This window comes from Spea bombifrons, chromosome 2 (genome assembly GCF_027358695.1).
Source record: "Spea bombifrons isolate aSpeBom1 chromosome 2, aSpeBom1.2.pri, whole genome shotgun sequence".
Classification (NCBI taxonomy): domain Eukaryota; kingdom Metazoa; phylum Chordata; class Amphibia; order Anura; family Pelobatidae; genus Spea; species Spea bombifrons.
The window spans coordinates 50,453,302-50,465,241 of record NC_071088.1 but is presented as its reverse complement, the minus strand read 5'-3'; the positions used below and the strand labels follow the sequence as shown (position 1 = coordinate 50,465,241).

At 41.4% G+C, this 11,940-nt stretch overlaps 1 protein-coding gene and 1 long non-coding RNA gene across 2 annotated transcripts; one reads left to right on the top strand and one right to left on the bottom strand.

Moving 5' to 3' along the window:
* Nucleotides 1–1,261: 1,261 nt before the first annotated feature.
* On the bottom strand, nt 1,262–2,900 carry LOC128475159 (uncharacterized). The gene is made up of 3 exons (XR_008346456.1): nt 2,791–2,900; nt 1,907–1,985; nt 1,262–1,400 (listed from the first exon to the last, which is right to left on the bottom strand). It is a non-coding gene; the product is annotated as an uncharacterized LOC128475159 (long non-coding RNA).
* Nucleotides 2,901–9,673: 6,773 nt separating this feature from the next.
* On the top strand, nt 9,674–11,412 carry LOC128474790 (protein N-lysine methyltransferase METTL21D-like). Its single transcript, XM_053457187.1, has 4 exons — nt 9,674–9,897; nt 10,401–10,511; nt 10,620–10,692; nt 11,249–11,412. The coding sequence occupies exons 1-4, from the start codon at nt 9,674–9,676 to the stop codon at nt 11,378–11,380; spliced, it is 540 nt and encodes a 179-aa protein (XP_053313162.1). The 3' UTR covers nt 11,381–11,412.
* Nucleotides 11,413–11,940: the final 528 nt, after the last annotated feature.

Below are 11,940 nucleotides of genomic sequence, written 5' to 3'. Positions count from 1 at the left end.
TTGTTTTTCGTTTTTTTTTTTTGGTTCCTGCTTTCTGCCCACAGACCATAGCAGTGCTTTGCCCGCATCCTCCACCATATGTGACAAACCCTATAGCATGAGGGCCATACATGTCACTTTTAGGGGTCCTAAGCACCTAAGTCCTCTAGGGCAATTAGAGCCAGGAACAGCAGCTCATTTTTTTTTGGTTTTTTTTTTTTGGTTCCTGCTTTCTGCCCACAGACCATAGCAGTGCTTTGCCCGCATCCTCCACCATATGTGACAAACCCTATAGCATGAGGGCCATACATGTCACTTTTAGGGGTCCTAAGCACCTAAGTCCTCTAGGGCAATTAGAGCCAGGAACAGCAGCTCGTTTTTTTTTCGTTTTTTTTTTTTGGTTCCTGCTTTCTGCCCACAGACCATAGCAGTGCTTTGCCCGCATCCTCCACCATATGTGACAAACCCTATAGCATGAGGGCCATACATGTCACTTTTAGGGGTCCTAAGCACCTAAGTCCTCTAGGGCAATTAGAGCCAGGAACAGCAGCTCATTTTTTTTTGTTTTTTTTTCCTCCTTATTTTAACCGCTTAAACCCCAAAAACCACTGTTTGACTGTTGCATGGTATGTGCCCTTGTGTATTGCTGGCTGAAATACATATCTTATGGAGGATGGCCTTGATGTGTTTGTGACGACTTATTGATGATCAGGACGTGAAGTTTCTTTTTGCTGGATAAAAGTATTGCATATCTGTGAAACCTGCAAAAGAAATGTCCAGGCAGGTATTGCCTCACTTGGCTCAGGGATTGTCTTCTTCGGGGCCTCTCCTTGCCCTGGGAGCACAGGGAACTTCCACTTCCCCCAACAGTCTCTCTGAGTATCAAGCTCCAGGGGTTTTTAATGTCCAGCACCTGTGCCTGATGCCGGCCCCATAGGAATCCCGGACCGGATCCTGTGGACTTCTTGCGTCCTGGAAAACTCGGCATGGAATTTCCAGAGCATGGGGAAACGGAGCATTTCCCACCCTGCTCTCCAATTGCTCCACCCTAGGGACCCATATTTACGATCTGGATAGCACCTGTACCCAAATGCCACACTAAGCATCTCCCTGGGGTTTACACTGTCACACATTACACATAGAGATAACATTAAATATGGACATAGCATTAAACATGGACATAACACTACTCATTGAGATAGCATTAAACATGGAGTTAACATGCAACACATCGGAAGGATTTCATTTTGGAATGTATCGATTTTTTTTTGAAATATAACTATTTCTTGTTTGAACACCAGTTTTACCGTCATCTATGTGGGACAGCCATGGGTGCCAGGTTCGTGCCGAGTTACGCCAACCTTTTCGTAGCCGAATGGGAAGCAGAACAGATATGGCACAACAATCCATTTGAAGCAGACCTGGTGCAGTGGAAGAGATATATCGATGACGTGTTAATTATATGGAGGGGAACACTGGATAAATTACATCAATTTATAGAATACATCAACCAGAACCAATACAACCTAAAATTTACTTTCAACATACTAAAGCAAAGTGTTGAATTCTTGGATGTGGAACTATTCACAGAAGGCAATGCTCCAGAAATTATAAAAATGCTACCGATGCCAATGGTTTCATTGATTACACAAGCTGTCATCACCCAGCATGGTTAGATAACATCCCCACGGGGCAGATGATGAGAATAAGGAGGAACTGTACACGGGACCAGGACTTTATAAAACACACCACAGATATTAAAAGTAAATTTAGGGAGAAACACTATCCAATAGAGTTATTAGCGAGAAGTCAACAGAAAGTGGAACAAATGGACAGATCTCATCTACTAAAAGGAAAGCCCGAACATAATATGAACAAGAAAGATTTCAGTTTTTCATTCATTAAGGAATATAATACTAAGGCTTACCACATTAAAAAGATATTGCGGAAACACTAGCATGTCCTGAAGAGCGATGACATTTTAGGTCCCCTCTTACCGGAAAAACCTCAAATCGTATACAAAAAAAACAAATAATTTGAAAAACATTTTCCTCCCAACAAAGAAAACAGAAATTAATTTTAATACCTTTCTGGGCAAGAAACCCATTGTTTTTTGCCCATGCGGTAGGTGCAAGATGTGCACCTACCTACCAAGGAAAACAAACAGTTTTATCAGTAATAGGACAGGGACTACATACGAAATTAAGAAATTCATCACCTGCACCACCAAATCTGTAATTTATTTATTACAATGTCCATGTGGTGCACAGTATGGGGGAAGAACAACCAGACCACTTAAAGGAAGAATTTAGGAACATCTTGGGAACATTATGAATTCAAGCATTAAACACGGTGTTCCGCGATACTGTAATTCATGTCCTGTTTTCTCAATTAATCAATTTTGAATCATGGGAATAGACACTGTACCCCCAAATTGGAGAGGAGGGAATAGTGCAGAAAACATTTCAAGAAAGGAAACTAAGTGGATCTTTAAATTAGGAACATATAAAAAAAGGAGGCTTGAACATAAACTTGGATATTCACGCTTTCACCTAAGGGATCCTAACCCCCATTTGAAATAAATAGACACAGACTACTTATTCATTCATGGGTTCTTCAATATTACTTTTTACTATACACAATTCCAATATTTCAGATTTTGTATTATTGTTTGGCATATTGCTCTCTTTTCTGTGGATTCATATAGACATTTATGTATAAACAAAACCCATAGTATGTTTAGTTATAGTTCATATATCCACGTTTAATGCAATCACATCCTTAAACGTTTACATCCTATAGCGTTTATACTTAGCGTTCATGTTAATCCGTCTTCAAATGTCATTTCTTAACATCTGCACTGCACAGCACAGCAGGACACTAGGACATGATGCAACACCAAGAAAAGAGACAGCCCTACGGAGAAGGAGAAGCCGTTTCTATGGGGACGCGTATAAACAGAATGACGGCAGTACGCACATCCAGCCTCCAATACGTCCTCACGTATTGTGGAATGACGTAACAGCGCCACCTAGTGTACATGTGCGTACAACACGTCCTCATGTTCTGGGAAACAACGTTACACCGCCATCTAGCGTATATAGAAGAAAATACAACGAATTAACACACAAAAAGAGTGGAAGAAGCGATCAAATACTTTTTTCCTGAGGAAGCCATTAAAGCCGAAACGCGTTGAGGAAAGACTTTTTATTTCACTGAATCGTTTGACGTTTACATATTTATATTTTATATATCTTAAAGTACTTTTTTTTAAAATTTAAATAAAATTATTTTAAATGCATATTCCCGTAATAAACCTATATCTTTAAATATAAGCAGCAGTTGATTATTCTTTGGGGGTGGTTTTCCCGCTCCCTGGCTGGAAGAAGTTGCCGCACTGTATCACAGCGTTCGGGGGATTGGACCTGAAATTCCATGACATTTGGAGAAGAGATCCTGGACACCGTGGGCTTCCCCTACCCCCCTCCCTGAGCGCACCTTGCACATAATTTTACGTGCATTGGATCCCGTGATTGCAACCATTTACTACCTTTTTCACAAGCTGCTATGAGAGGGGAATGAGAAACAGACACAAATCTTCAGCACTATTGTGAGTGCAACTAACGCAATATAATTAACACCGTATTGACTGAACAGTCTACACTATTGTTGTTTCGTTTGTTTTTCTTACATGAGCGCCCCCTATTGAAATTGAACCTATACTTTACAACACCTGGAGAGAGTTGTTTTTAAGGAGGCAGCTGTGAGAAAACAAAAGGGAAGTATTTTTAAGAGATTTACTTATTTAGCACACACTATTTTTAGGGCACACCGGTTCTCCTCACAATCTTTTTACTAAAGCACACACACCCAGGCACTCACACTAACACAACCAGACAATCACCACTAATACACACACACCCAGACATTCACACTAACACCACTAGACCCATACATTAACACACACCCAGACACTAACACAACCAGACAATCAGCACTAATACACACACCCAGACATTCACACTAACACAACCAGACCCATACATTAACACACACCCTGACACTAACACAACCAGACAATCAGCACTAATACACACACCCAGACATTCACACTAACACAACCAGACCCATACATTAACACACACCCTGACACTAACACAACCAGACAATCAGCACTAATACACACACAGACACTCACACTAACACAACAAGGCCCATACATTAACACACATGCACAGACACTTAAACTAGCACAAATGCATGCTATCATACCCAGAGAAACACACATAGACAATATCATACCCATACACACACAGTCATAACATGCCTGCACACACAGTCATAACATGCCTGCACACACACTAACATAAAACAATAGAAGAATTCCGCGCATATTCAGCGAATATCAATCACTGATCTGAGGAGTAAGTATTGGGGGTTGCAAAAAAACAACCCCCCCCCGATGTTTTAATTTAAACCCTGTGCGGACGCACACCTGTAAGGCCGGCCCTGGCGGGGGCTTCCAAGCCCCTTTGAGTGGCGGACCCGGTCGCAGTTGCGGCGGGTTTGAGGGGCAGGTGCATTTTTCGGTGCACAAGTTTATAGCAAGATGCACAAAACATTTCATAAAAGCCAAAATACACCTACATTTCCATTCCGACATGTCATGTTTGGGACAGTCTATTTTAGTAGTATTAATTTTAATTCCAACTATGTACCACATGAGAGATACAAAAATAAAATACCTGTATTAACACCAATATAGGCTATGCAATGTAATACTTCAAGTGTAAAAAAGGAACTATTATTTATTAACTCTAGTTACCTGGGGAAAGAAATATATTTTTGCGAGCAGTTGAAAGCTACAGGTTGCAGGTGCAACTTATAACCGTTACAAAAATAAAAATGCCCTGGTCCCCAAACCTTAATAGAACTTAAGATACTGGAAACGGCATGTGATGTAATTCTCTGCACTAAGGGAATGACATCCGTAGTTCCCGCTGGTCTCTAATCTTTTGTTCGGAGCTTGGAAGACACTGACCCCGGCATATAACAGCCCTCTGCCATAGTGACCGTCGAACCAGTTGCCTCAGATTCTGGTATTGTTCTGTAGGCAGAGTAGTGGTGTAGCAGGAGAGGATGACCCGCAGCAGCCCCTGGAATTCTGATACCACATCCATGTGTTCGTCAAGGCGACCGAAGTCTGTCGTCCTGTCGGTTAATCCCGGTAGAAAGTAAGTGTCCCTCAGACTAAGAAGCAATCCCGCCGCTTGCCACCAATGTCACGGGCTGGCTAGTCCGACCGACTACCTCCGCTGTCTTGTGCTCCCTTAGCCTGGGACAACACTTTCCCCAGTTCCCCAGTCACTCGCCGAGACTCAGTGTAGGGTAAAACCAAACGAAGACTGATTTATTTTGGACACACAGGGCTGGATATATCCATCAAAACACACATTTACATAAAATAAGATATTGGGACACAAACCGCCCCCCTTAATCTGCCTCCCAGAGACAACAGGGGCAGTCACGAGATTAACAATACAATGGGAGGGGGACTGATTTATACAACATTAAACTGAAACAATGGCAGTCACTCCCTGGTTGCAGATCCTGGCTGTCTGCTGGAGATAATCCCCTCAGCAAGTGATGAGATGATACTGCTGGGGGTAGCCACAGAAGTCTTTACAAACCCAGGGCCCATAGTCAATAGGGAGGAGGCTGGCAGTCAGGCTTCTCCAGTAGTCCCAGTGATGGAGGGTTCCGTCACAGCATTAAACATAGAGATAACATTATCCTATGGGCATTCCATCAATACTGTCATTCACCTGTCATTCCATAGAACACAGCTATAATTCCACTTAATATGAGGTTTAGAACCTATAACTGTACTAGGGGAGTATACATGACACAGTTCTATATGATATTTAAGATGGTTTTCTCTAAAAAACAAGTTTAATTTTTCTCCCATTATATCCTATGGGCATTCACTCAATTCACATTCACTCAATCACTATAATCCCACATAATCTGAGTTTTAGATCCTGTGTCTGTGCTAGGGGAGAATGTGTGCCAAAGATCTAAATGATATGTTTTAAATTCAAAATCAATTATTCTTTTACCTTCCATTATAGTCAATGGGCATTTCTCCCCATTAAAGTCTATGGGCATTCCTCCCCATTAAAGTCTATGGGCATTCCTCCCCATTATAGTCTATGGGCATTCCTCCCCATTATAGTCTATGGGCATTCCTCCCCATTATAGTCTATGGGCATTCCTCCCCATTATAGTCTATGGGCATTCCTCCCCATTATAGTCTATTGGCATTCCTCCCCATTAAAGTCTATGGGCATTCCTCCCCATTAAAGTCTATGGGCATTCCTCCCCATTAAAGTCTATGGGCATTCCTCCCCATTAAAGTCTATGGGCATTCCTCCCCATTAAAGTATATGGGCATTCCTCCCCATTAAAGTCTATGGGCATTCCTCCCCATTAAAGTCTATGGGCATTCCTCCCCATTAAAGTCTATGGGCATTCCATTTTGTCATTCGTTTTAGTATGTCCCTTGTATCAAGCGCTGCATAAACTGCTGGCGCTATATAAATAAAAGATAATAATAATAATGATAATAATAAATATGTGCAGGAATATTTCTCTACCAAACACATTATACAGAGAGATTTCCAGCTGCTGCTTCATGTTAAAGTTACTTTGTTACATGTGAATAGCGGAGCCGATGAGTTTTACAGCAGCTCAGATGTTTCTTCTGGGCGTTTATTTCTTTGCAACCAGACAGACGAATGGGATTTCCAAAAACAAAAATATTGGACAAATTTTGTCCGTTCCGGAGACGGACATATTTCACAGAATACGAAGACATCGTTTCTACTGAAAACTAACACAAAAGAAACTTTCAACATAATATACATAAAATTGCTTTAGGTTTACTCCCTTGTGACCAATGATGTACGTCATGAAAAGATGGTAGCACAGAACTCATGATGTACCTGGTACATAACCGGTTAAATCGCTCCCACATCAACGAGATCAACAAGAGCATGGGGGGGGGGCACTGCTGCTGATGGCTCCCCGATCAGAGCCGTCAATCAATGGCAGATCTTCCATGCTACAGCCAATCACATGCATGGAAAAAGTCAAAAGACAAAGGTGATGCTTGCAAGCATTGCCTTTGTCTCGGCTCTCAGTGATTGTGAACGGGTTTTTTTTACTATATTTAATTTTTTTTTTATTTTATATGGTTAGTATGGTACTTAGTAGGGAATGTTTTAGATATGGAAAGGAAGGTGTTAAAAAAAAATGAAACAGGAATCTAGGGTGATTTGTAAATTAGGGATATGTTAAGCAATAAAATGTTTGGTAATTGTTCATTTTATATATCTTTTATATATAAAACTTTATTTCATAAAGAAATTGCTTCACATATATGAATATGAATTTTGAGAAAATCCCTACTTGTCCAAAAAAAATGTATATAATTCATGTGCGTACACGAACTGAGAAATGGGAACATAGCTGTTTAAGTCGTGTAGTGATTTTGGTGTTTTAATCCATTAGTAAAATGAAACAAAAATCCCTAACATACCCGTTACAATGAGATGAGGAGTGGATGCGCAACAGATGAGTAATAGCAATAGTCCTGCAGTATAACAACTACAGGGATTTGCTACAAAAGATTGGCTTGTAAGCTAGAATTTCTGTGTTTATAACTCAGAATAAGTCAGTTTGTCCAAACGTGACCTACTATCGCTACTCTCAGTAATAGAGTGATTGTCTGGGCTCGTGATCCCTTAATGTATACACTTAGAATGTGTGACATCACAAAGCTATGACACAACAATTGACCAGTTACCATGGTGATGATGTAAACAGTCATGTGGAATTCAATAGCCTTGCAAAGTAGCAGTTATGCTGGCTTGCTAAGCTTTCTTTTTAATGCAATGAAAAGGTATTAATGATGAAAGTTTAAGTTTACTTGTTTCATATCAGTCCCTGTGTGCTTCTGTCCTATTTGTTGTCCATCTTGTTTATGAACCCAGAACACAATGTATTTTGGTTTAATGACTACAGCTTCGACAAGAAGCTACAGACAAACGGTAATCCCTACTTGCCCCCCAAAATGTATATATAATTTGAGTGGGTAGACTAACTGAGAAAAACAGAAATAACTGTTAAAGAAAGAAATAGGAAAAACTCGTACAATAACCCTGTCCCTTAATGGTGCACGGGGTGTATGCTCCTTGTTTGATGTTATGAGTGATTTAGGTGTTTTTATCCATTAGTAAAATGAAACAAAAATCCCTAACATACCCGTTACAATGAGATGAGGAGTGGATGCGCAACAGATGAGTAATAGCAATAGTCCTGCAGTATAACAACTACAGGGAGTTGCTACAAAAGATTGGCTTGTAAGCTAGAATTTCTGGGTTAATAACTCAGAATAAGTCAGTTGGTCCAAACGTGACCTACAATCGCTGCTCTCAGTAATAGAGTGATTGTCTGGGCTCGTGATCCCCTAATGCATACACTTAGAATGTGTGACATCACAAAGCTATGACACAACAATTGACCTGTTACCATGGAGATGATGCACCACCATGCCAAAACTGTAGTGGGAAATGGGTGTGTCACAGTGACATCATAAACCTATCAATGCTGTAAACAGTCATGTGGAATTCAATAGCCTTGCAAAGTAGCAGTTATGCTGGACTGCTAAGCTTTCTTTTTAATGCAATAAAAATGTATTAATGATAAAAGTTTTAGTTTACTTGTTTCATATCAGTCCCTGTGTGCTTCTGTCCTATTTGTTTTCCACCTTGTTTATGAGCAACCCTAATTTTATATTCCATAAAATCGATTCAACATTGTCGATTAGAATTTTTTTCTCTCACGCAGTATAATTTACCCGTTTATATATATATTTATGACAATAATATTGTGTTGTTCTTGGGTACCAATTTGCCTTTTTATAAGTTTTCTTCCACCCATCCTGGATTTATAGGATCTTAACCCTGCGTGGCCAATGCAGCCTTTCTTGGATATTGTACCCTGTGCATGGCTGTTAAACACACAGTGGCGGCAGAGTGCGATAGAGACGCTTTTATAAAGAAGAAAACGCTTTAAACATATTAAGAGAAAAACGGATTTTAATTTCAGTTCCAAGTGCATTCCATGTTATGTGCATTTACATATCCGTGAGCAATTCTAATATGAAACGTGGCTGTTGCTTTATTATTATATATTATATTCTCGTATACAGTACACATTGTGCAAGTGTCAGTCACCGAGCGGGCGCCAGAGACAGACAGACACACCGAGCAGAGACAGACAGACAGGCAGACAGACAGGCAGACACACCGAGCGGACGCCACAGACAGACGGACACACACACCGGGCAGACGCCAGTGACAGCCAGAGACACACCGAGCGGACGCCAGAGACACATCCCCCCTCCCGAACGGACACCGGCGCGCTATCAGTTCAATGCATTTCCACTCATTTCAGTCTCCGGTTTCCGGCAGTACTTTGTACCATGTGATCAGTCACATGATCTGACAACCTCTTTAGAGTCCTACTGGGTAGGAACTAGCAGCTGTTTGGGCTTTGTGGGCGTCAATGCTGGCACAGTGAGGACGCGGGCACCTGAGGGGTTTGGCCTGTCGTGACGGACCCGAGGGCAATGTTTTTGCGGAAGCTGGAGCGCAGTGATGGGACGGTTCTGGCGATTCAGCAGCTGAGCTCCGGAGACGTAGGCTGCGTGGTGTGGGACGCCGCTATCGTACTATCCAAGTTCCTGGAGGGCGAGGAGTTTGTGGGCCCTGGATTCCATAAGCTGAGGGGGAGATCGGTTCTGGAGCTGGGGTCTGGCACCGGCATTGTGGGGATCATGGCGGCAACCCTCGGGTAAGTGGCAGATCTGGTGCCACACAATGTAAATAAATGACTGATATATTCTTTATGAGGAGAGTAATAAATCTCAACTATAATTTTATAACCCTTTTAGAAATATGAATGAAACCAAGTTATGTTTTTTCATTAACTTGGCATAATCAATACATATAGGTTATATAGGTGCCTGTGTGTACGTGGATATACATTTATAGATTCATTCAGTACATAAAAAATATGGCCTGCTCCCTTATAAAACACTACAGCATGACTTCCAACGCATACCTACCAAGTGTCCCGAAATTCCTGCTTCCCTCTTTCCTCACGGATGCCCCTGTTTTGTATGTACTCAGAATATCGGACGCTGCTGCCCATTTCCCACCCGCCATGATAATATTCTAAAAGCAGATTTTTTTTTTCCTTTTAGCTCCAAAATATCCATTGATGATTCTATGCTTTTGATCTTTTACTTGGCACGACTATTCTTTCATTCTAAGTACAATTTATTTTCTGTACAGGGCAGACGTCACGTTGACGGATCTTGAAGACTTGAAGGACTTGATGAACGTGAACATTGAAAGCAACAAGGATCTAATCACCGGTAGCTGCCGAGCGAAGGTACTAAAATGGTTTGTATATCTCGGCTTGGTGGCAATAGGTTCTCTTTACTAGGATATGATTCGCCTTTAAATAATTAATCATGTTGTTAATACTTGGGGATATGTTTTCTTTTTCAGGGGTGAGGATGTCACAGAGTTCCTGCCTTCACCTAACTACATTTTGATGGCGGACTGCATATACTATGAAGAGGTGCGGGTGCTTCCGTATTTATTACATGGCTCAAAAGAGATCTTGTCTAAAATGGAAATGTGATGGCAGATATGTTCCATTTAGCCCATCTAATCTGCTGGGGTTTTTTTTGGGGGGGGTCCCCTCCTGGTGTTAAAGACTCAATTCTTGATCTTGGTTTTGGGTAGGCCTATACCTATGGGACTCATGTTTAAATGTTCTTACTGCATTAACCTGCTGCAATCAGGCTGGTTCAGGTATTAGAATAGTGTGTATCATATGTGTCCCCCTTGGTGCTGTGACACCCCTGAATGTTATTTGCTATATGTTTATTATGTCCGTCCTGTGAGTAGTTCCCTCATTAGGGTAATGTATAAAATCTGTATATGTATTGTAAGGGCCACTGGGCGGTATGCTAGGGGAGTAGGGATAAAGACATAAGTCTTGGACTTAACTCTGTCTCACCAATGGACCAATCAAAGACTTACATCAATTTTATTTCATGATCTCACCAGGTATATTGAAATTCTGTCATTATCAACACATGTAAACCTGTTTATTTTTGTTATTAATACAGTCCTTGTGTCTGCTGCTGAAGACCCTTAAAGATCTCTGTAGCCTGGAGACTTGTATCCTGTGCTGTTACGAACAAAGAACCACTGGGAAAAACCCTGAAATTGAAAGAAGATTTTTTGAGGTGAGATCATAGAGCCCCCCTTGATAGGTTTAAATATTTCTGCTTCTGCAGATTGTTAAACACATTTTTGTTGCTAGTATCAGTTTATCCGTCCTTGGTCTGTCGTTTTTGTCTGGTCTACTAAACAAACAGCCTGTTCCTCTATAATACTGCCCGTGGTAAACGTTAGAATGGCTCTGTCTCAATCACTCAGCTCTGGAGCTCTGACTAATATAGCCTGTGGGAAAAAAGGATTCCATTATCGTGGCTCTAGGAGTCAGCTCAGTGTGTTGCTTGAGCAGGGAAGGCACCCTAAATATCACATGACTGGCAATGTCGGTCTGCAGATAAAAGGGGGTATAATGGGACAATATTAGATAAAACCAATATTTTTGTATACAGGTCTTTGTGTTATGGTACTACAGGCAGACAACCTGCGCTATGGACGCAGACAACCCCCGCTGCTAACCGCATCTCCTTCCGGCTGCAGCGGAAGTTGCGAATTGCGTAGACGTCTACCCGCTGCAGCGACTACACAGCAGGGAATCGGAAGCACCGTTAAGTGTGTGTGTGTGTGGGGGTTAAATGGGGGG